Source organism: Drosophila guanche, unplaced genomic scaffold (genome assembly GCF_900245975.1).
Source record: "Drosophila guanche unplaced genomic scaffold, DGUA_6, whole genome shotgun sequence".
In the NCBI taxonomy this organism is placed as follows: Eukaryota; Metazoa; Arthropoda; class Insecta; order Diptera; family Drosophilidae; genus Drosophila; species Drosophila guanche.
The window spans coordinates 885,921-910,580 of record NW_022995745.1 but is presented as its reverse complement, the minus strand read 5'-3'; the positions used below and the strand labels follow the sequence as shown (position 1 = coordinate 910,580).

Below are 24,660 nucleotides of genomic sequence, written 5' to 3'. Positions count from 1 at the left end.
CTGCCTTGCACGTGAGCCATCCCATTCTCTTAATCACGCGCCCGCCATCTTGATCCAATAGTATCGCACCTTCGGCGCCCAATTGGAGCGCTTCAGCTTATCTTTGCAAGTAGCGGTTGGTTGGGCGTAGAATCGGAGCCTTGCCTTATCTTGCACAACAGTCCACACCCTGGCATACCCCCACCTCCCCGCGTGATCGTTACATTTCAGCAGCCGGCTAAAATCACATGTTTGTTGTTGTTTGCTCAATAGAATTGATGTGAAAAACAATCTGGCCACACAAAATCTTAAACAGGGTTGCTATAATTATCGATTACCGGCTGACTTGCAGCTCGGATTCAAATTTGAGCGGTGCACACAGCTAAGAACTGAAAACATAGTTCTACTTTTTGGATGAATATATTTTTGTTTGCATAATGTTTGCGTTTCGACACATATAGTAATAAATTACGACTAATTATTAGAAATAATATAATAATAATAATAATTAACACTTAATGAGGGTCCAGCTGTTGGTAATTTCGGACGCGGCCCGACCAAAGAGAAACTTAACAAACAAAAACAGAACAAGTCATATATGTATAAAAAAAATATGGTATACATATGTATAAACATATATGTATGATGCGTGCGCTGTGATAATCATAGAACCGATCTTGACCGATTTGAGTTGCCTATCACAACAAATTAAATAAGATTATATCAAGTTATCCGCTCTCACGCATACGCTCACACGCTCTCTCTCTCTCTGTCTCCCACTCTCTTTACATAATATTATTGACTAAATTGTAGATCAACGAATGTCTGTTTCTTCATTATGCCGTCTCTGTCGCACCACCACCACCGACCAACGATTCCTGACATTTTCTGGCATTATACAACACTCATACACATAAAAAGAGTGCAGGGTGCATGGTGGTTGAGGGGGGGGGGGGGGGGGGGGGTGTGCAGCAGTGCTTCCTGCTGGTGCTCGGAGGCGGCAGGCGCGGCTCATCATAATCATCCGCTTCCCCCCCGCTAGTTGGACTTGGTCAGCTCAGTGCGGTTGGCGGCTACTTCGGCCAGTATGAGTAGATCTGAGGTAGAGGTCACATCGAAAGCTGCCTGCGAGGAGGACGACGACGATGACGACGAGGACGATGAGGACGACGAGGCCGAAGAGAGTGGCGGCGACGCAGACGACGACGACGATGAGGCGGAGGGAGTGGTGGACAGGGTCAGGGACGTCGTATTCTTTGCTGCCTTCGCTGCCACGTCCGGGGAGGCGGCAGTCTTATCGAAAATGTAGCACCCGTTGATGGTCAAAGGCAGAATGGACGCCACCTCCTGCTCAATGGCGCTCACGTCGCGGCGTGTGATGCTCTCCTTGCGTGCCTTGCGCTTCTGACTGCCCACAGCCGCTGCCTGCCGCTGTGCCTCCTTCCGCACAAGATCGATGGTCTCAGCTTTCACTGCTGCAGCTGCACCGGCACCGGCGCCGGCACCTGCACCTGCTGCTGTTGGTCCTGCTCCAGCGGACACTGTTGCAGCACTGGCGCTATTCGAGTTGCGCTGCTTCTTGCCCGCCGTAAACTTCTTCTTTTTCTTGGTGCTGCGCTTGCGCTGCAAATAGGCATCCAGACTGAGCGCCGTCAGTTCTTTGATCTTCTCCTCTAGGTCAAAGCCGGCGACGCCGGGGATGCCGCCACCGCCACTGCTGCTCGATTCGGAGACGCTTCTTGGCTGCTGGCTATTGGCCACCTCCAGGCTCTCCACTTGCGCGTGGGGGCTGCTGATGGATGCATCTACGCCAAGATCTGCTTGTCCGCCGCTATTCAGGCGGATTTTGCTCTTCTTGGCCACAGCCGCCAGTTGGCCGGAGTTGACCAGCTCCTGGTAGATCTTGCCCTTGCAGGAGCGCGAAGATTTCACCTTCTTGCAGGGGGATGTGCCCGCATCCTCCTCGCTGGAGTTACTCGAGTTGCTGTCCTGTGTCGCAATGGGCCGCTTGGTGCCGCCAGGCATGTGTGTGCTCAGGAAGTGGCTCGTTTCGCTCAGCACCTGCTGCAGCGCACACGCCTTCTTCTTCTCCTTCTCCTGCACCTGTGCCTGCAGCAGGGCGCTCAGCTCACCCATTTGTGTCTCATCGGCCAGCTTGAAGAAGTTGCCACGCAGCAACTTGGCGGGGGAGAGGGAGGCGGTCAGCTCATTGCGCTGCTCCCACTGCAGCGGCACTTGCTGTGGATGCTCCTCGATCAGTTGGCCATCGCTGGCAGCAGTCGCTGTGGCATTTCCTGGACGAGTGGCCAGTGTGCGCAACGGTGGAGCTGGCAGTTTGTACCACTTAAAGTTGGGATTGGCATTGAAGAAGGCATCTTTGTTCTTAGAAAGACAAATGGAATCGGTTTAGGTTGAAGTTATATCAAGGAGCAGCAGCCTTCTCCTCACCTGCTGTGCCAAGTCCGTGAAGCAATGTTTCTCCTGTTCGTCGAGTGCTGCCCACCAGTCGCCGAGTATTTTGGTAATGGCTCTGCGGGGGGAATCATTAGCTGCTAGGCTAGCTGCGGTTGTTGGGATCCAATGAACTCACCGATTCTCCAGGGACTTGTAACGCTCCTTCACAATGGCCCGATGACGTTTGCAGAAGATGAGAAATGCATTCATCGGACGCCGGGCATGATGCTCGGGTCTTCTGTCCTCCGTTTCAACTGCTGTTTGCTGCTGCAGCTGCAGTTGCTGCTGCTGTACCAGTTCCTCCATCTGCGGCACGGTCACCACATCCACATGCTCTTCGGTGTCCTCCAGTTGGATGCGCGTCACCTCCTGCTGCACTCTCAATACTGGCACTGACACTGCCATCTTCTGTTGCTCCTCTTCATCCTCGTCGTCGTCTTCATCATCATTATCCTCTTCATCGTCCAGCAGGTCCTCACCATCGTCCTCGCTGTCGTCCTGCAGCTTGGCATAGTTGTGCACATCCTCGATGAGTCGAAACGCATGCTCCTGGTCTTCGGTGCGCTGTGGCTGCAAAGGCAACTCACCAGCAGACGAGGCTGATGGCTTGATGGCACTCTTCACCTGCTGCTGCTCCTTCTCTTTGGTGTTTGCTGAGGTACTACTCGAAACTGCTGCTTGCTGCAGCAAAGATGTGCGCCGTTTGGGCATTGGCAACCAGTTGAGGCCTGCCACTGCCCCACCAGCACTGTTGCCACCTGTTGCCGCCTCCTCTACTGCTTTTGCTACTGCCCCTGCTATAGTTTCACCTGCCGCTGTTGCTTCTCCTCCTCCTCCACCTCCTCCTCTGATGCTTTCTATTATTTTGAGCACCTTTGTGGATAGCGATTCCTTTGGATTGCTGCTGTTCATTTGATGGTCCATTTTGTTGCCAGTAATTTGATTATAATTGTTCCTGTTGCTGCTGTTGCTATTGTTGTTGTTGTTGTTGTTGTTGTTATTGTTGTAAGCAAAGTGCAATGCTATTGCAGCACCTCCACCTGACTTTGCCTTCGTCTTCTTGGTATTTGCTGCTGCTGCTGCTGCCTGCTGCTGACCACCGCTAACACTCAATCCGTTGATCATCTTTATCTCATGAATAATTGTTCCGCTTCTTGTTGGAAATTGTAAAACACATTACGCTGCGAAGAAGATGGAAAATTTCGGATCAGTTGAATGAATTTCACAAATTCGCACCCAGTTCGCCGGGGCTGCCAATATGCTTGAAAATCAATCGTTGACAGGACTTGGCAGCCCTGTTAAACGGTATTGAGTTGTTTACAATTTTAAGCAGCCAGTATCATGCGAGAGAGGAGAGAGTGAGTGAGTGAGTGAGAGAGTACTTATGTTTGTGTGTGTGAGTGCGTGTGTTTGCACATATATTCTAGTGCGTCAACCACTATCAGCTGTGTTTGTGTGCTTGCGACGCGCGTCGCCTACCTCCCCATTGATCGCACCCTCCTCCCATTCATTTATTCAAACAAAAATAACGAAAAAACTCACACCAACACCAGTTTTTTTATTATTATGAAATGTTGTGTTATTTTGCGCTTAAACGGTAGGAAGAGAATGAATGAATAAATGAGAAAATGAACACTTTCCTCTCTTTTTGTGCGATTTTTATACCCCCATACAAACATGAACAAATGTATGGGCATGTATACGTACGCGAAAGCGATATTTTTTTACGCACATATGCATACAATGTATGTACGCTCATGCATAAAGATTTGTGTACAGTTGTATGACTCTGTCTGATCGGTCAGCGAATACATAAGCCTGTGTACTTGCATAAACAAATTAAGCGAAAAGAAATTCATACAAAAGGGAAGAAAGCAGACTGTAACTTTTTACAACACTGGTCGTTCTTATTGAAAAGTAACTGAATTCTTTACAAGTTTTTACTTCTCTCCTTCTTCTTCACATACACAACAGCTGCTAATTTCACACATTATGTACACACATGTATGGAAGTGTTACTCTGTTCGATTCAATATGTATTAATATTTTACTTTGTCTACCGTTCACCCACTTTCTTGGATTGATTGCACAATTATTTCACAACAAAACAACAAAATAAAGAAAACAAAAAAAAAGAAAAGAAAACAACAAAACTTCAGTCTGGCGATGAACACTGGCTACGTGTACAGCTGTGCGATTGCCATGACTGTATAGGTATGAGGGAGCGAGAGTGCGAATGCGCGCAGGTTCATGAGTTTGCATGTGTGTGTGCGGGAGATGCCGTTCGCCTTTTCTCTTTCTCTCTCTCTTTGCATTTTGCTTTGAACTTGATTGCGCTTTGCCTGCTGCTGCTGTTCATTGTTTGTGGTCAACGCACAGGGCTTAAGTGTTTTATTCCCTTTTCCTCGTATTAAAATGTTTGCCAATTTTGGACTGGGCAACAATTCGGTGACAGTTTGGTCGAGTGTAGAGTGTGTGGTGTGGGAGTGATGGGAGGATCTGCTGGGCTGTCACTTGGAGCAAAAATTCAACTGCAGCTTTCAGCTGTTAGCTACCGTTGCTTTTGTCACTGTTGCTGCCCCTCTCACACAAATGCATGCACGTACAAACACACAAAAACTCACACACACAGACACACACACACACACGGTCAAGGCCAAGCTATTGGGACGGCTGGTGGTGGGGTCGCAGGGTGGTCGAGGCAATGGCATCGCCATAACCTTCAAACAAACAATTCTCGTTCTCTCAATTCCGTTTCTAGGTTAGGTTTAGCTGCAATCAGTTTTTGTTTCTTCTGTTTGTCCACTTTTTTATTCACTTGTTTTAAATTTTCACAAAACAAAACAACTAAAATGAGTACCCCCATACACTTGCATAGCTTGCATACAGCCATACGCTCGCACACAAACACACACACACATAGGTAAAGAAACAGCTGATGACGTTTGTTATTTTGTGCGCGTCGACTATTTTGCAAAGAAAATTTGTTGTGGATGAAATGGCAGAATGGCGGAACTTTATTTATCCAATTCCTAAATGAAAACTAATGAACCTGACCGGGCCATTAATAAAGCCCCTCCTGAAATGGTATTAACTAAAGTATTTACTTGAGTCGAAGAAATCGAATCGCACTCACAGTCACAGTGCTCGGTCGCTCTGCTCTTATTTAATTAAATTTCAATGTTGATGATGTCAAATGAGAATGAAAACTGACTGTGTTTTTGTGTTTTGTGTACGGGCAGAGCAACGGCAACGACAACGACAACACAACGATAGCGATAGCGACGGCGACAGCGGACTACGACGACGATGTCGATGTGTCGAGACGAAGTCGCGTCGCTGCTGCTGCTCTGTGAGGTTCAATTGCGCACAGCAGCAGAGTCAACACGAACACGGACTTTTTTCTATCTTTTTCCCTTTCTGCATGTGCTTGCTTGTGTGGGTCTCCTGGTCGTTTCGTTCCCCACATTTACATGTGCCCAACATAACGGCTGAACGCAGCAGAGAGAGCGCCAACACATGCGATCTCTCTTGCACTTGGGCATGAAGGTCAGACTCAGCTGTTTTTCAGTCCACTCTTGTTTGTCGTCTCCTTCTCTGCTGTATCCGTTGGTCAGGGGGCAGGGGGAGGGGGAGACAAAGCCAGTGCAGATGATTGCTGACAGCGGAAGAGCAGGGTGCGATAGAGAAAGAGTGGAAGGGAGGCTGCTGCAGTCACAGTTACACGTACAGTCAAGTGCACACTCCCTCTCTCACATCATCTCCAACTGCAACAAGTTGGCATTTCTCCAGATGATCGGACAAGTTGCAATATTCCTCGATCGCCTCTCCCCCCTTGAGATAATACCATTTCTGGAGCTTCAGTTGTCTCGTGTTTATTGCATAACCATTTAACAGTTTTGCTCGGATTTGGTTTATTTGCAATTTGCATTTTTACTTTTAGCAAAATAGAACCAGCAGCAGCAAAACAGAAGCAACAACAATGTTATTGTTTCTCAAGGTCACATACACACACACACACACACATAGAGATGAACGACACCGTCAGCGCCCTCACCCGCGCACTTCCTCCCCCATCATTCAACCCACACCTTACGGACGATGTCCATCAGGTTTGGAGGTTCGGTTCAGTTCGGTTTGGTACGATTCTGTTGTTCCGTTCGTTCTCTCTATCTTTCTCATAAACAACAACATTTTTGCCGGGAGCGAGACACAAGCGAGCTAAGAACTTGCTATCTCACACACAACACACACATAGAAACCGAACCCCCATCTGCATTGGAACACAGATTTTTGTATAGCAGTATGTGTGCATCTGTATGTTCAAGTTGTGTGTCTGGGGGAGGCAGGAGGATACCGTTATGCATTACATCTACCTCTGTCCCTCTCTCTCTCTCTCTCTCTCTGAGAGCGCATGTGTGCGTCAGTCAGTGTGTCTCTGTGCCACATTTCAGGGTCAGGGAAATTCGATTTTTGTGTGCCTTGCCTTGCTCTTCCTCATCCTCTTTTGGTTTTCATTGAGAGGGAGGGTGCCACATGGGCAATGGAAAGCAAACAAGAGAACAAACGCAACGATTTGTCCGAGAACCACAACGAAGCTGCTAATACACTTTTGATTTTTCGACTTGAAGCTAATTGTAATTAAAAGATAAAATTCAACATACATATGTAAACATATTTCTAAGGCAGAAGACATTATTTGTAGGCTTGATCCTGCGTATGGAAATTCTCCCAATGGGGCGGAAACGAATGAACTAGGAATGTCTCTAATAGCACAAATTCTAACCAACAATGGCTGTTATCTATGTAGATTCAATGTTAAGTTCATTAACATTATAAAATATGGGCGTGCATGTGGTCACGCCCATTTCCCCACTTGTGGTTTGTAATCCGTTATTTCTATTTCTATATTCAGACGATAATGAACGGTTATCTTTCACCACAGCAAGCACTAGTAGGGAAGGGGGGGGGGGGTGAAGCTGCGATAGGAAAGGGAAAGAGAGAAAAAAAGAGTGTGGCGCACTTACCTCACACACACACGAACCGGTAAATATCCTTCCTCTCTCTGTGTCTTATCTTCTCTCGCTGTCTCTCATCTCCTCTTGCTGCTCTTAATCCTACACGTGGGTGTGGGCTGCTCGTCGTGTGTGGGCGTCCGCTGCTGACGCACAATGCTGCCAAATGCAGTTCCTCTTCCTTTGCCTGTTACATACGAATGTGTGGGTGGGTGGTTGGATGCCAATTGCAGATCCTAGCGCTTCAGCACATTGATGAATGTCTCGTGGGGCACACGAATGTTGGCAAAGAGACGCATTTTCTTTTTACCCTCGGACTGCTGTCGCAAGAGCTTCATGCGGCGCGTCACATCGCCGCCGTAGAGCTTGGCAGTGACATCCTTGCGGTAGGCTTTGATGGTCTCGCGCGCGAGCACCTTGCTGCCGACACACGCCTGAATCGCAATCTGTACCATCTGCTTGGGTATGAGATCCTTGAGCTTGTGCACCATATGCCGGGCCACGCCGGTGGCCTTCGAACTGTGCACAATGCGGCAAAGCTCGTCGACGGGCCGCCCATTCAGGTGAATGTCGAGACGCACCAGATGGGTGAGATGGTACCCGTTGTCCTCGTAGCTGAAGCTGGCGTACCCGGAGCTGATCGACTTGAGGCGATCGTGGAAATCCAGTATGATTTCGCTCAGCGGCAGAACGTACTTCATCAGAATACGCGCCTCATCAATGTTCACCGAACTCTGCTGCAGTCCCCGTCTCTCCACACACAGGCCGATAATCTGGCCAACGTAATCGGTGGGCGTGATGATGGTGCCCATGACCAGGGGCTCGTAGTACTCCCGGATGCTGCTCGGATCGGGGAAGAGTGCCGCATTCGAAATGTCCATGGTGTCCGTGCCCTGCTGACGGATCATTTTGGGGTTGCCCAACACTAGACGGTACGTAACCGACGGTGCCGTTATAATGGGCTCCGCGCCATGCTCCTGTTCTAGCCGCTGGCAGAAGACCTCCATGTGCAGCAGGCCGAGAAAGCCCAGTCGCCAGCCCTGTCCCAGTGCCGGACTCGAGTCCACCTTAACGGTGACCGCTGAGTCATTTAGCACCATCTTCTCAATGGCACTGCGCAGGGCCACGTGCTTGGACTGATCCACGGGGAAGACGCCGGCGAAGACAAGTGGTTGCTGGGGCTGGTAGCTGCCGGCGGCGCTGGCCGACTGGTTCTTCAGGTGGATGGTGTCCCCAATAATGGACTCCTTGCTGTTGCGCATGTTGCAGGCGATGAGCCCCACCTGGCCGGCGGAGAGGCTGGCCACACTGCACTCGACCGGACGCAGCACCGAGATGCTCTTCACGGGATAACTCTTCTTGGTGGCCAACGACTGAATGTCCTGGCCCTGCTCCAGCTGCCCGTTGAGCACATATATGAGGTTGAGTGCTCCGCGGTACTTGTCGAACCAGCTGTCAAAGATCAGGGCACGAAACGCACTTTTCCGATCCACTGTGGGCGCAGGTATCAGCTCGATAACTCGCTCCAGCACCTGGGCAACACCCGTGCCCAGTTTGGCGGAGACTTTGAGCACCTCGGCGGGATCGATGCCGAATAACAGCTGCAGGTCGTGGCACACCTGCTCGGGATTGGCATGCTTGATGTCGATCTTGTTGAGCACCGGCACCACAGTCAAATTCCGCTGCTTGGCCAGATGATAGTTTGCCACGGTTTGGGCCTGGACGCCGTGGCATGCGTCAACCAGCAGGATGACTCCATCGCAGGCTGCCAGCGAGCGGGAAACCTACAAAGGAAGGATGGAAATGATTAACGATTCAGACAAAAAGCCGCCTGGGTGCCTGCTAACCCACCTCATTGGAGAAGTCCACGTGGCCGGGCGTGTCTATCAGATTCAGAAGGTACAGCTCGTCCTTGTATTTGTAGTAGATGGAGGCCGTTTGAGCCTTCACTGTGATGCCGCGCTCCCGCTCCACTTGGAGGCTGTCCAGCACCTGATGCTGGCCGGCGTTCTTTGAAATGGCCCCCGTCAGCTCCAGCAAACGATCGGCCAGGGTGCTCTTGCCGTGATCCACATGGGCAATAATGCTGAAATTGCGTATACGCTCCACCGGAATTTTGGCAAAGTCCCTCAAGAGCGCATCTTGAGACAGCTCCGATACCGAGCCCGAACCCGAGCCAGACTCTGATGCTGCCGTCGCGTCCTTGACCTGATTTGTTGTGGATAGGCCCTTGCGCCAGCTGCAGGCTGCTTGCCATGGCCAAAGTACGGCGCCCTTGCACCGACTGGCTGGATGGGAATGGACAATGCCCACCGCTTGGATAAGGGACCAGCGGATTGAAAGAGTCTTGTGCATTTTTTCTCTACATTCACATTTTTTTTCGCCCGGCAATTGTTACCGCACAACATGTGCGCAGTGCAGTGTGACCAGTGTGAGGGCGTATTTATCGATTAAATATACCGCAATATACTAAATTACGACGTCAAAATAACTCGAAAAATAATTTATATACCAGCGGCCGCCATATCTGTAAAAGCTTAAAATTCTTAATTTAACGTAATTTTTTGAAACCAAAAAGCTTTAGCAGCAAGCAAGTGCCATAATATTGAGACAAGAGACAGTAAGCAGAGCAGATCTAAGCTCTAACAAGAGGAAATAACAGTGCAGTCAACTGGCATGAGAGTAAGTCTTAGCGGTAAATTGTGATTAATTTTCCTTCCACATTCCAGTGACAAATAAGTCCCTAATTAATGGACACAATAGATAAGAATTTTGAAAGAGAAACCCCGTTGGAATGCTCACAAAAAACTGCTGCCAAAAGTACACTTTTGATGGTTTTTTTTTTTTATTTTGTAAGATGTTCCGTTTAGTGTGGAAAGCCCCTTGTAGAGAATATAAGTGTAGTCATAGCGAATAAAGTTGTTTTTTTTTTGGATAAAATAGTTCACATATAATTATAAAAATAAGAGATTTCACATTTTGGTTTTCACTTTCGAGAGTGCACGTGACCCACGTGCCACCCTGACTCGTGCTTCGAATTGGCGCTCGCAACTATGGTTCGGTGTCCATTCTCCATGCCACCTAGGAGGGGGATCAATCACTTTAAAGAGCTTCAAGTGCTTTAAAGATCAACGTTTTGAGCAGTCAAATTGTGCATAGGATGCAGGCGACAGGGTGCTGAACAGGGTGCCATAGCTCGAACACCAAAACGAAGGACGAACAACAGCTGTAACCTAAATAAAAAAACGATTAATACGGAAGATCAGAGCGGCTATAAAGACGATACAAAATGTGTGTCGAGTAACATACAATAAAATTGGATGATGAGGGGGCAGGGTATACTATAACTTAATCTAAATGCAAATACAGTGTGCAATAATCCATGGTTAATATCGACAAAGTCATGTCTAAATACATAGTAGGAATACAGTTAATTCATGTTCGACTTTTAGGAGTGTTTGTTTGTTTGTGTTCGTGTGTGTGTGTGTGTGATATGAAGAGAACTTTTGCGGCCATTTTGTGTACGCGTTTTGATGACAATTTTTGTGGGTAAACAAGTACATCGCTCGCTCGCGTGTGGTTTTGTGTGTGTGTGTGTTTATATAACTATGTACTATATATATATTGATATTCATTGTACATACAAATATGTAATGTATATGATGAATGCAAAAAATTAATACAAAATACTTTTAGCGCCATTCGTTTTACAGTTGAGAATATATAGTCAAGCGCGAGCGCAACTTAATTAAATCTGCGTACAAAATATATATATATATATATATATGCTTTTTTGTTGTGTATAAACTAAACGATTGCACATTGGCGTGCAATTCGCTGCTTGATTTTTAAGATGTAGGTGCGTAAGTGTAGGTGTTGGAAAACGCTTCAATGCTGCGCTTGCATGCGCGCCTGCATTTGTGCAAGCATTTCCGTCATGCGTGCCAGCTCCGCCTCCTTCTCCTGCAGTATGCGGTCCTTCTCCGAGAGCGCATTATTGGCCTGTGCCTGAGCATTCACATTGTTGTCACGCTCCTGCTTGATGCCATTCTCCTTGACCTTAATGCCTTTGGCCAGGCGATCGGAGCGATAATTCTCATAGTGCACCTCTTGCGTTACCTCCTGCAGGTCCTGCATGTGGGTGCTGGCAGAAAGAACACACACAAAAAATTGTAGGGAGCAGCGCCAACTAAAACTTAAACTGAAACTCACATCAGCATTGTGCGCAGCTTTATGAAATCACAATGATCGGGATTCTCGACCTCCACCACACCCCAGGGATAGAGACGGCCGCGCACCTTTTTGCCCTTGACCTCGAGTAGTGTATTGGCGCCGCAGACGGCAAAAGGCACAGCTTCCTTCAGTTGCTTCACTTGCTCCTTGTAGTCTTCATCCTCATCGGAATCACAGTCTGGCAGTGGATAAATCTTGATGCCATGGCCCTCAATCTCCTGCATAATGCGGCACTTGAGCCGCAATATCTCCTTTTTGGTGAGGCAATCGGCTTTGGCAATAACGGGCACAATATTCACCTTGGAGTGAAGCTTCTTCATGAACTCCACATCCAATGGCTTCAGGCTACAAAGAGCAGCTTTAGGAATGCTCACAGGGGAGTGCGTAAGTGTAAGTGTAAGCTTACCCGTGCCCAAAGGGCGATATAAAGTAGAAGCAACAGTGTATGCGATTGTCCACAATGTTGCGACGATTGAGGCCGCTTTCGTCGCGCAGGAAGCGCTCGTACTGCTCATCGATGTACTCGAGTATGGCGCTGAAGCTGTTGGAATTGTCAATGGCGTCACCAAAGCCGGGTGTGTCGACAACAGTGAGTCGCAGCTTGACACCACGCTCCTCGATTTCCACCGTCGATGCCTCCAGCTTGACTGTTTGCTTTTGTTTCTCTGCAAGGGAGAGAGTGTCAGCAGAGAACAAAGACTTGCTGGGGTGGAGCTTAACACCTACCTATGGCATCGGGTATGATGCGTTCCGGGTATAGATCCGTCAGAAATAAACTATTGACCAGCGTGGACTTGCCCAAACCGGACTCACCCACCACCATCAGCGTGAACTCGAAGCCCTTTTTGACCGACTTGCGATGCACTTGATTGGGCAGATTGGCAAAGCCCACATAGCCGGGCGTCTCGATGCTGGAAAACTGCAACAAACCAACGAACAAATAACACCAAAAGATGAGTCTTCAGACATTGTGGAATTTTGCGCATAGAAAGCGCTGATGGCGTCGCTTTTCAATTGCTTTAAATGCTTGTCACGCACGATAACGAAACTACGAAATTTCTCTTGCTTCAATCGACATATTTATGTACATATGTGCATATGTATGTATGCTGGGCTGGGCAAAGAAGCAACGAAATGCTAGCGTTACCGACGGCCATTGCCAGTTCTCCTTTCTGAATATGGGTCAGAGGCGGGACATTCGGCGAGATCTGCAAGCGCAAACAAAGAAAGAATGCCGATAGCGACGCGAACGCCGTCACCGACACCGACACCGACACCGGCATGTGTTGTGTGTGAATCACTTGACTTGCACTGCGCAAACGAAGGAAGAACGAAGGAGGAAGCAGCGGCATCGGCATCGGCATCGGCATGGGGATGCATTTTGGACAACACCCACACACACTGCATCTGCATGGAAATGCTTTAAATGGATTGATTTTCTGCAGCGATCACTTCACTGGCTAATCAAAATTGTATATCTAATTATCGAGGCTACTCACGCCCTTTGTATCAGCCATTTTAACAACAACAAAAAAAAAACACGAAACGAACGAACACAATGCAAAATGGTAATTGGAGCGCCAGCAGTGTGACCGCGGATTTATCGATAGGCTATGCTGCCTGACCCTCAGAAATATACCGAAATGAATGTACCATAAATATACCGATGGGCTTTTTGGCTGTATAATTTTAATATTCGATCATTTTTGTTTTCTCAACTGAAGTTTTATGAATTTATAGTGTTTTTTTTAACAAAGGTTGCGCATAGGGGAAAAGGTTGGGCCCCTTTCGAACGCATCCTCTAACTATCGAGTCGCTAGTCTTCTGGCAAGGGCTGCATCGTCGACAGCACCCACCGATAGTATCGATGCGTAGGTGAACGTTTTTTTAAATTGCAAATTTTAAACGGCCAACAAATGGTGATTTTAATGTGTCTACGTAAAGCAATTCAATGGGTCGTCATATTCTCAGCCAGTTTTGTGAAATATATATTCCTGGGAAATTTCTTCAATGAGTCCGTTAAAGCCACCAAAGGCCATGGCCCACAGAAAGTTTATAGGAAATTGTATAAAAAAATGTGAATTACTTTGAAGCATTCCCGTTTTATGTTTGATCAGATGGGATATGTATCCTATATCCATCTATACATATATATATATATATATTTCTTTCCTTTGGGTTTTGGTATTTTTTGTTGTATGTGTGTGTGGTACGTAATACGTTTACAAAACATCGACTAGAGCGGAGACGAATGGAAATCAAGAACATACATAAGTACACATCGAGAGAACATCGAAAGGAATCATCATCATTAATCGTTCGTTATCTTTAACCAGTGCTCCAGGCATAATCCCCCCACCCATCCGTTTATGCGTTCGATTCATTCATTAATTTTTCATGCGCGCAATCCTTAGGTGATCAGGCGCGGTGCATGCAGCCCGTGCACATTTTCAATTGGTGGACAGTGCGTGGCTCCAGGCGGTCCCCAGTCGTGCAGGCCCCGCGAGTTGGCCAGCCGATGCGTGAGACGATGAGCGATGCTAAAGCCGCCGCTGCCCTCCAGCTGGGTTAGCACAATAATCACTTGCCTGCCAGGGGAAAGGGAAAGATGTTAAAGGAGAAAGGCTGACAACAACTGAAGCTCTACCTTTGTAGCGGCGGCACCGAGTCCACGGTCTTGAGCTCGCCTCGTGTGGACACCACATTGTAGCTCTCCTGGCAGTCGCACTTGACATGAATCCACTTGTTCTCGTGCCGATTCTCAACCATCACAACCAGACCCGCCCAGCCCTGCATACAAAAAAAAAAACAAATCATTCTCAACATGTACGGGGGCGGAAAAGGGGGGGAAAAAACTTGCCTTGGTGAGGTAATAGGCGGTCATACCCTCGCGTCCCTCGTGCCGTTGGCCCTTGGTCAGCGTCAGACTGATGATGGCGTCGGCCAGGAGATGCGGCGAGGGTATTATCTGCTCCACAAGCAGACGCTTTGAGCTGTGGATGGCGAGGATGCACTGCGGATACTGATGCGGATCCTCGATGCCAGTGTGCCAGTGATTGAAGGCGAGGCAAACCAGCAAGTAGATGTCACGCTCCAGCATCTTGTGGCAGCCCACAAAGCCGCGCACCTGCAAAGGATCAAACCGGTTCAGACTGGAGGAGAGCTCGGGTCAACAAGGACCAAGGCGCTCACCTGCCGCTTGCTGTGCTCCACGAGACGCCCAATTTCGGGTGCCGCCGGCGAGCGGGTGCGGAATATCACAACACAGAGATCCAACTGGGAGCGCTGTGACTTCTCGGAATTGCGCTGACCCTCCTGGAAGAGCGTAAATTCCGCCTCGGTGGGTTCCAGCACGGTGAGCAGCACACAGGAGATGGAGCACAGGGGCTGCAGTGTGCCCTGCAGGCGGACCTCATTCCAGCCGGAACGCACCTTGCAGATATCGATGCAGTCGAAATAGTTGAGCACATCCTCGAAGGAGATCCAGAAGACGCCCTCGGAGGCGCCGTGCGGCATCAGGGCGTCCCGCAGGTCGTCCGTCCACAGCGAGGAGTCATCCGACCAGTCGCCACGCCACGAATAGTGGCCCCAGGGATTGCGCAGCTTCAGCAGCCGATGCCCCTGTATATCCTTCACGTCCAGCACGGAGTAGGCGTGCCGGGGACGCAGTCCCTTGTGCTGATACTCCTCCTCGTCGACCTTCATGTTGCCGCCGCCGCAGCTGGCGCCCATGAGGAAGCGCACGCAGCGCGAGCTCAAGAGTTGCGCCCAAATCAGATCCTTGTCCAGCTCATCCTCGCTGGGCATGGGCAGGGAGCTGGCCTGCAGCGGTATGCTCTCACAGGGAGCGCCCGTCAGCGTGGCCAAGCCCTCGATGGCACGGCCGGAGACGAGCGCCTCGTAGCAGCCATGAATCTTGGCCACCGCCTTCTCGATCAGCGGCACCCAGAGCTGCTTCCGCTTCGCCTGCGAGTAGACCAAATGGCCGCGCTTGTCGCACGGCAGCAGATCATCCACCAGCACCGTGGTCCACTTGCCATCCTTGCAGAGGCGCACCTGGTAGGCGCCCTGTGCGCATATCTCCTTGGTCACGAGCACCTCCTTCACCAGATCCTCCCGTTCCGCCAGCACGGCCAATGCGCTGAGCAGCCAGCAGTTGCCCAGCACACCCTGGCAGATGTCCGACGGCAGGGGCGTGCGAAACACAGCCCACGGTGGATACGCGCCGCCATCGCAATTGATTTCGTGCGGGCGACGCCACTGCACCACGGGATTGCCCTCGGTGGCGCTGCTCGCCGGATTGTAGTAGAGACTCTTGGGCGCTGGCGGAAACGAATCGTCCACGAAGAGCTCATTGTTGTCGCGGCAGTACTGAATGATATTCTGCCACTTGGTCAGTGCCTCGGTCTCCTCCAGCTGGCGCAGATTCTCCATCAGCTTGCTCTCCTGCCTGATGTCGGTGAGGGCCACGCGTATGGACTTTCTGGACAGGGCATCCCCAATGACAGCGTTCACCAGTCCGCGCGGACTCGAGCAGATGTCGCAGACCACGGAGGCGGCGCAGTTCTCGTACGTGCAGGCCGGACACTGCCACTTCTTGGCGCCAGCGGCTGCTGGCGCTCCCTGCTGCTGTATGTTGTAGGCCGAAGTGCCGGCCGCCAGTCCGGCAATGGAAATGTTACGTGGGACAATGGAGCCGCCGGTGCTGTGTCTTTTTGGTATGGCACCCGAGGAGCTTCTCACTGGCTGCATCTGCGATTGCTGCTGTTTTTGCTGCTGCTGCTGCTGCTGTTGTGCCATGGGCGATGGACTGCGCGAGCCACGATGCACCACAGCTGCGGGCAACTGCAGCATGGGCATGGGCATGGCCATGGGCATGGACAGTGGCATTGGCATGGGCATAGACATGATTGTGGGCGTCTTCGCCTCATTGCCAGCACTGCCTGCTGGTAGATGCTGCCCAGCAGCAGTGGCAGCGGCTGCGGCTGCGGCAGCGTCTTGCTCCTCATACGACTGACCGTCGGGACGCTCGCGCACCGTTTCGACCGGCAGCAGGCGTATCGACTTGCAGGCACTGCACATGCCATAATGCAGGGAATTCTTTAAGGTGCAATGGCTGCAGGTCCAGAACTCGCCCTTGCGCAGCGTCATGTCTTCGATGGAGGAGATGCTCTTCAGCTTGGAGCCGCCACAGACAATGCAGGCCATGGCCGTCGAGTAGTTGACCAGCGTACACTTTTTGCAGGTCCACGGTTCATCGCGATGCGTTGGTGTCTCTGCAAGACAATTTATTAACACAAATTCGGGGGAGAGTTCTGTGGCGTTTACCCACCTGCCTGCTGCTGTTGCTGCTGCTGTTGCTGTTGATGCTGCTGCTCCAGCTTGGCCTCGCACATCTCGCAGGACTGCAGCCAGAGACGATTGTAGGCGTAGGAACATTTGATGCATGTCCACATCTTGCTGCGACTGCTGTGAGCAGCCAACACCAGCAGCGGTTTATTGTCGTTGCGTTGGCCGACAGTCGCTGCTGAGCTTGAGCTTGAGCTTGGGGCAGCGCTAAGACGTGGTTCATGCGTGCTGCAAGCACACACAGAGGCAGAAAAGCAATTTAATAAACAGCACAATTGGCAACAATAGTAATAAGAAATTAAATAAAATAAACTGTGAAATAGAAGCTGCAAAATGAGCAACTGAAACCGCAACAGAAAAAGGTGAACCAACAATCAATAACGAAAAAAGATAAAGCCAAAACGACAGTGGGCACCCGCGCAAGTGGACAAGCTTTGGCTTAACATTTGTGCTACATCCAAGTGGGGAAGTGCTCACTGTGTGGCCGGTCTGTGACTCAGCGTCACGGCAGAAAGCAAAACATAATCAGCGGAAAACCAAAACAGAAATTGATAAGCGCACAGGAGCACAGTGCCCTGGCCGGGGGGGGGGTTTACATTTACATTTTCGATTCTGTTGCCTTGCGTGGTCCCTTCCAAACCTTGGCATAAATGGAATGCTCTTCGACATGCAGCTCCGGCTGTGTGCTGCTCGATTCTGTTTCGCTTGCCTCGCCGCTGCCATCGGTGCTGGCACCGAGGCAACCAAATCCTGTCACAGCTTCGCTGCCACTGCTGTTGTCCGCTGCTGCCGCCTCAACGCTGTTCAGGCCATTGTTGTTGCCCAGAGCTTCCTGCTGCTGCTGCTGCTGCTGTTTCTTTTTGAGCTTGTGCTGCTTGTTCACCTGTGCGTAGATGGGCATTGCCGGCAGCGGCTGCTCAGCTGCAGCCACAGGTGAGCTAATCTCGGGCACAGCCACGGCGGTTGCTGCTATCTGTGCTGCCTGTGCCGCGGTTGCTCTCAGCTGCTGCTGCTGGGCCAAGGCCACGCAATCGTTCTCGTATAGCTGCTGTTGCTCCTTGTTGTTGTTTTTGTTGCTATTGCTGCTATTGTTGTTATTGTTATTGTGCTGCTGCTGCTGTTGCTGCTGCTGCTGCTGAGTGCGCTTTCCACTGGCCACATTGCTGCTGGTTGTCGGCTCTGACCACTCATTGACCGCTATGAAGACTCCATTCCTCGGTATGGTGAACTGTGTTGGATTCATACTCACTGCTGCTGGCTCACGCTGTGCACTCGCTTGCTGTTGCTTCGTCGTCGGCTGCTGCTGGTGCTGCTGCTGCAGGAGTTGCTGTCGCAGCGGCTTGGCTATCGCCTTGGGCACCTCCTTGGCCGCTGATCTCGACAGCGTTGTGATCGTAAAATTATATTTCTTTTTGGCGCAACTTTCGCGCACAACTTTGTTTTGGTTCTTGTTATTGTTGTTCTGCTTGCGGCGACAGAATGTATCATTGGCAATGGCGAAACGGGAATTGCTGCAGCTGGCCAACGGAGGAGCACCTAGGAACAACGGGAACGAGCGAAAGAGAGACGGAGATTAGAGTTGCCACTGGGGTGGGGAGGAGCGTTGCCACTCTGCTACTCACCTGCTGCCACTAGCTGCGGCTTGGATTGCGGCAAATTGAAGATGTCCTTGCTCTGATTGTTCACATAGCAAATGTGACAGCTGCGACCCGAGGAGCTCTTGTCAATGGCCGTGCTCAGGCTTTGGGTGCGACGAAATAGTGAGAATCTACCGCTGCGACCACTGCCCTTGAGCTGTCGTTTTTGGGAATGTTGTTGTTGTTGTTGTTGTTGCTGCTGTTGCTGTTGCTCCTCCTGGTGCTGATGCTGATGCTGGTGATGATTATTCGGTTCCGATCTGTCCGCCAGCAAATCCCCCTTGCTGCCCAACAGACTGCCAGCAGCAGCCAGCTCTTGGCCAGCAATTGCGTCCTTGTAGATGGGCGCCAGATAGCTGACCGTGTCACAGATCAGGCAATGCCAGGTCACGGAATTGTTGTCCGTCTCGCAGGCGTGGCAGATCCAGCGTCGATTCAACGCCGGATTCGAGAAGTGACGATACAGCTCGATGGAGCTCTTGATGTACTTTCGCGTATCCTCGCAATCCACACAATTGGCGGGCAGGTTCTGGCTATTCCGCTGCGGTCGCTTCAGACAGCCGCGCAGTAGCGACTTGTAGACATGTTTGTTGTATTCATTTCTGGAAACACACGGAGAGGGTAAAAGGGAGAACGGTGTGGGTTAGGGGTTGCACGCGTCAAAGGTTATTTCAATGACCGCATGGAAATCCAACTTGCGACTCGCGACTTGCGGACCACCACCCCTTCCTCTTTTTTATTTGGGGTTCCTTCTGTTCCTTTTCTCTGCGCTTTTTGCCCACTCACTTCACTTGACGCTTAATTTTCAGCACAAATTTTGTTGTTGTTGTTGTTTGTGGACCAGGGGAGACGATGGAACGAAGAGTAATATTCAATTAAAAACCAAATCAATAAAATTGTAAACAATGTTTCTTGGTTCCAAATCGATTTTCCCCAATTTCGTCTCTGTTACTCCTTTTTGTTGTTGTTGCTGCTGCTCCTCCTCCTTCTCTATGTATACAGGCACACGCACGCACACACACACTGCACGCACGCGAAACGCTCACACACACTAACGCAACACACACAAATACACATGGAAGACAGGCTGTTTGTTTTTGTGTGATGATTTTTTTAGGCTCACCGCAGCTCTTTTGCTTTGCTTTTGCCTACCTACTGCGTGCTTACCTGGTTACCGTTTTGCTCCTATCCAGCGACTCTCCATCAGCTGGCAACGCTTCTGCCGGATGCGGGGGTGCTCGCTGTCGATGTATCCAAGTGCTGGGCTGTCGCTGTGCAGTTGTTGTTGCTGTCGCTGTGACCGTCTGGTGAGACGACAATGTTGCGGTAGGACTGGGAAACACCTTGCGCACAGTACCGCAATTGTAACATTTGAGAGATTCAGTTGGATTGATCGTATTGCACTTGGTGCACGACCACTGCAGCACCGATGAGATGGTGCCCATGACTGACACTGAATGACACTGGGTAAAAGGGACAGTGGCCGGGGGGCAGGGGGCCAACAGCCTAGCTGCTGTTGTACTGCTTGGCGTTGGGGCTGGCTGCCCTGCCACTAGCTTGAACAGGAGCTTTCGCTCTGCCTATGGCCTATGGCTGCTGCGTCTGAAGCTACCGTTATCAGCGCCCGTTGTTGTTCGAGTTGTGCTGTTGTGTGGCGGGGAGGGGGGCGGACAGAGCCTCACAGCGAGCACCAGTAGACCCAGGCTTTCGACAGTTTCACGCCGCGCGCTCCTTTCACACTTTTAACTGTTGCAGCACAACACATATTTAGCAGATTGTATGGGCAGCAGTGTGACCGCGGAGTTAACGATACAACATACTGTGAGGGCCTCGAAATTATACGGAAATATACTTTTTCATTTTCAAAATATACCGCAGACCTTGTTGTAGATACAAACTTCGGACAGCAACAATAAGAACGGCCCACCTGATTAAGTTATCGATAAAAACTGAGATGATAACAACTTGTGCAGGGCTGCCATACCGTTGTATCAATTCAATTAGGGCTGTCAAGTGCACTAAAGGAACTGAATTAAAGAAATAGTTGGTTAGCCTAAATGAGATAAACATATCGCAAACAGATGCAAGATCAGATCAAAAAAATTTACAATCAAATTGAACTAACAATAAAAAAATAAATTGTTCATAGCCTGATTATAGTTTTGTATCGATTTCTGGTCTGTTAACACCATGGCAGCGTCTTTACGACTATCTGGTGATGCAGTTTTTCCAGACAGGATGAGGAAGAACTCGCCCCAGACGGTAAAAAGCCAAGTCCATGTCCCTGCTATTTTTCATAATTTTGCGGATTTCAAACAATAGAGAATTATATTTCTGGTATATATCTGAAAGCCAAACGGTAAAGTATATCGATACTCCGCGGTCACACTGATGTAAATAAATTCATCGTGACTCGATTCCCGCGTGCAACCAGAACGTGTTTTGGATTCTTTGACAACATTTTGGGAGAGAATATAGAATAACCAGGGAATGCAGCGACAGAAACCCAAGAGGTCGGGTAAACCAGGACCGCGCCCCAAAACGAGCAATGGAAAACCAGGCGCCGCCAACAACAAGCAGCATCATCGACCCAGGCCAGAGTACAACAAGTCAAAACTGGCGGCCAATGAACTAGAGATCCGTGCACTCCAGGACCAATACAAAGAGATCGATGCACAGGCCATCAAGAAGTTCGCACAGTTTCCACTCTCGCAAAAGACGCAGAAGGCCTTGGCAGAGGCCAAGTACGTTAATCCAACGCCAGTGCAGCTGGAAAGCATCGGACCAGCATTGCAGGGCAAAGATGTGCTGGGCGCTGCTGTCACCGGCAGTGGAAAGACATTGGCATTCCTCATACCCGTAAGCGGCTGTCAAGCTCAAAAAGAAAATACAATTTATGAAGATTTTCTGTTTAGGTCTTGGAGCATCTGTTCATCAACAAATGGTCGCGCACGGATGGAGTGGGCGCTATTATCATCTCACCCACTCGCGAGCTGGCCTACCAGATCTTCGAGACCCTTAAGAAGATTGGCAAGCATCACGACTTCTCGGCCGGCCTCATTATTGGTGGCAAGAATCTAAAGTTTGAGCGCACGCGAATGGACCAGTGCAACATTTTGATTTGCACACCCGGCCGTCTGCTGCAGCACATGGACGAGAATCCGTTGTTCAACACTAGCTCCATGGAGATTCTCGTACTGGACGAGGCGGACCGTTGCCTGGACATGGGCTTCCAGAAGACGCTGAATTCCATAATCGAAAACTTTCCGCCCCAACGGCAGACGCTGCTCTTCTCGGCCACGCAGACAAACACTGTTCAGGACTTGGCTAGACTCAATCTAGTGGATCCCGTCTATGTGGGTTATGGTGGCCAGACAGCAGCAGCATCCACAGCCACAAAGGAGGGTGGTGGTCAGACGACTGCTGTTCTGGCTGTGCCGGAGCTGCTGCAGCAGAGCTATGTGGTGCTCAATCTGGAGGATAAAATCACCATGCTCTGGTCGTTCATCAAGAACCATTTGAAGCAGAAGATCATCGTGTTCGTATCCAGCTGCAAGCAGGCAAAGTATCTCTATGAGATCTTCTGCAAACTAAGGCCGGGATGTCCGCTGCTAGCACTCTATGGAACGCTGCACCAGGATCGCCGCATTGCCATCTACGAGGACTTCCTGCGCAAGAGTCACGTGGTCATGTTCTCGACGGATGTGGCCTCGCGCGGCCTTGACTTTCCCGCAGTGAACTGGGTTGTCCAGCTGGACTGTCCCGAGGATGTTTCCCAGTACATCCATCGAGCGGGTCGCAGCGCCCGCAACAAAACCCGCGGCGAGTGCCTTCTGGTCCTGACGCCCAGTGAAGAGGAGTACATGATCGGGGCGCTGAAGGAGCAGCTCAACCTGAACATCCACTGTGTGCAGATCGATCCGAAGAAGCTTTTCTCACCGCGCGTCAAGATCGAGGCTTTCCTGGCGCAGTTCCCCGAGCTGCGTGCCACCGCTCAACGTGCCTTCCTCTCGTACATCAAGTCCGTCTTTCTCATGCGTAACAAGCGTCTGTTCAATGTGCTCAGCCTGGACCTGGACGCCTACGCACAGTCGCTGGGCCTGGCGGTAACGCCGCGTGTTCCCTTCCTCGCGAAGTTCCTTTGGCGTCAGAAACAGCAACAGCAACAGCAGGGACAGGGACAGGAGGAGGGTCCAGCCGGCACCAGACAGAACACCTTTGGTGGGGATGCCAGCAGTAATGGCGATGCTGACACCGACGATGACGATGATGATCTGATCAAGGTCAAGCGCAGGGATCACGATGTGGAGGGTGGAGCCCTGGACTTACAGCTGGACGACACCAAAGATGAGAGCGAGTCGGAGGAGCTGCTGGTGGTGCCGAAGCGGGAAAAGCTCGTTACCAAAGCGTCGCTGGCCAAGAAGGCGCTTAAGAAGAACCTGCAGGTGAACTCCAAGCTCAAGTTCAACGAGGAGGGCGAAACTGTGGCCGATGATCGCAGCCAGATGAAGGCGCTCAGCACCCGGCAGCAGCGCCAGCAAAAGGACAAGAACAAGGACGACGATGGTGGCATTAACTTGATGCTATCCAAGACACTGCTCTCCGAGGAGGATCAATATGATAAGCTGCGCTTCCGCGAGCTGGTCAAGAAGCGTCACAAGTTGCAGCGCGAGAAGCTGCGCAAGAAGACGGAGGCTGCCCAAGAGGAGAGCGAAGAGGAAGAAGAAGAGGAAGAGGCGAACAACGATCGGGAGTCGGCAGACGATGCCAATAGTGACAGTGAGGGCTCTGTGGACCTATCCTGGCTGCCCGATCCCGATAAAGTTTACAAAAAGCAGTCCAGTGCGGATCATCAATCTGAGGCTAAGCCAGCGCCCAGTTCAAGCTCTGATGATGATGACCAAGACGATGCTGAGGGCTCCGATGACGAGCCCGCCTACAAAAAGTCCAAAATAACGAACAAGATGACGCTGATGGACACGGAGGCGATTGTGGCCAATCTTTTGGGTAGTTAAGTGGTTATTGGGGGTTCTTCGACTGTTTCAATAAATTAATGCAAACTTACTGTTATTATAATAGCCTCTAACATCCAATCTTTTCGTGATATTGGGAACGCTCAGCTCAGATTTGTTCGAGCCATGACACCAACCAAAGCCAGGACACCAACCCATTTATAGGTTGCTCACATATGAGAGCGTGGAGATCTAAAAATTGAATGCGCTTGCATTGTCTTGGCTTGTGGGTCCTCGAGCTAGTCCTCTAACACGACCTTTGGACCATGAATCTCTACCAAAGTTACAAGTTGTGAGCTTTGGATACTCACAGAACTGCATAGTACAGGAAATGGAGTTAAATTTGACTCTGAATTTCGGTTCCTCCGCAAACATTCCTTGCAAATCTTTACATAGAATGACTTCTAATAGATCTAAAGATATCTCTTTTAGGTATCCATTCCACATCTATGATATTCCCCTTAAATAAATAAAAAAAAACGTACACCGAATGCTTCACAAATATTTGGAAAATGCCCACAAATTTATTCTTATTTCGTTTTCGTTTGATTTCATTTTATGATTTATCTTTCTTTCTGTTTTCTGTTTTTTTTTTCTTTCTTCTCTCATGCTCCTGTGGATGTTTCACCTCTGCAAGGGGCCCAGGATCAGTGGTAGCACAGGCATATATGTATGTATGTGTATGGATATAGTGGATATGTGTGCTACCAGACTCATCGATGGGACTACCCCAGTGTGTGGTTGTTTGGAGATGGCCCGGGAGCAGAGTTGTGTTCATGTGTGTGGGTGGGTGATCGACGCGTCACGTCGCGGACACGCATGGGAATGGGAGAGGGAATGGATTGTGGTTTGTTTTGCTTAGCATGGGCGTGGCATAAAATTTGCTTTTAAAAATATCATTACACATCACGTCAATTACAATTATTTTTTTGTTCATTTTTTACGTTTTTTTTTGTTGTTGTTTTTGTTTTTGTTTGTTTT

At 49.9% G+C, this 24,660-nt stretch overlaps 4 protein-coding genes across 12 annotated transcripts; 1 reads left to right on the top strand and 3 right to left on the bottom strand.

Moving 5' to 3' along the window:
• Nucleotides 1-383: 383 nt before the first annotated feature.
• LOC117581198 (calpain-D) lies at nucleotides 384-20,454 on the bottom strand. Of its 9 annotated transcripts, XM_034268158.1 has the most exons (8): nucleotides 19,835-20,454; nucleotides 18,653-19,269; nucleotides 17,633-18,566; nucleotides 17,014-17,258; nucleotides 14,874-16,957; nucleotides 14,542-14,808; nucleotides 14,329-14,471; nucleotides 13,855-14,269 (listed from the first exon to the last, which is right to left on the bottom strand). In XM_034268158.1, the coding sequence occupies exons 1-8, from the start codon at nucleotides 20,110-20,112 to the stop codon at nucleotides 14,092-14,094; spliced, it is 4,746 nt and encodes a 1,581-aa protein (XP_034124049.1). In that variant the 5' UTR covers nucleotides 20,113-20,454; the 3' UTR covers nucleotides 13,855-14,091. The 9 variants fall into 9 exon arrangements, with proteins under 9 accessions (XP_034124050.1, XP_034124058.1, XP_034124056.1 ...); XM_034268159.1 differs by lacking the exons at nucleotides 13,855-14,269; nucleotides 14,329-14,471; nucleotides 14,542-14,808; nucleotides 14,874-16,957; nucleotides 17,014-17,258 and adding exons at nucleotides 384-2,361; nucleotides 2,428-2,509; nucleotides 2,570-3,066 and having other exon boundaries at nucleotides 17,863-18,566; XM_034268160.1 differs by lacking the exons at nucleotides 17,633-18,566; nucleotides 18,653-19,269.
• LOC117581201 (translation factor waclaw, mitochondrial) lies at nucleotides 7,509-9,875 on the bottom strand. The gene is made up of 2 exons (XM_034268173.1): nucleotides 9,300-9,875; nucleotides 7,509-9,232 (listed from the first exon to the last, which is right to left on the bottom strand). Exons 1-2 carry the CDS (start codon nucleotides 9,801-9,803, stop codon nucleotides 7,685-7,687), a joined length of 2,052 nt encoding a protein of 683 aa, XP_034124064.1. The 5' UTR covers nucleotides 9,804-9,875; the 3' UTR covers nucleotides 7,509-7,684.
• Nucleotides 11,038-13,301, bottom strand: LOC117581204 (septin-1). Its single transcript, XM_034268177.1, has 5 exons — nucleotides 13,181-13,301; nucleotides 12,408-12,600; nucleotides 12,088-12,346; nucleotides 11,661-12,026; nucleotides 11,038-11,592 (listed from the first exon to the last, which is right to left on the bottom strand). Exons 1-5 carry the CDS (start codon nucleotides 13,196-13,198, stop codon nucleotides 11,337-11,339), a joined length of 1,092 nt encoding a protein of 363 aa, XP_034124068.1. The 5' UTR covers nucleotides 13,199-13,301; the 3' UTR covers nucleotides 11,038-11,336.
• A 615-nt stretch (nucleotides 20,455-21,069) lies between the features above and the next one.
• Nucleotides 21,070-23,753, top strand: LOC117581048 (probable ATP-dependent RNA helicase DDX10). The gene is made up of 2 exons (XM_034267883.1): nucleotides 21,070-21,526; nucleotides 21,583-23,753. Exons 1-2 carry the CDS (start codon nucleotides 21,158-21,160, stop codon nucleotides 23,680-23,682), a joined length of 2,469 nt encoding a protein of 822 aa, XP_034123774.1. The 5' UTR covers nucleotides 21,070-21,157; the 3' UTR covers nucleotides 23,683-23,753.
• Nucleotides 23,754-24,660: the final 907 nt, after the last annotated feature.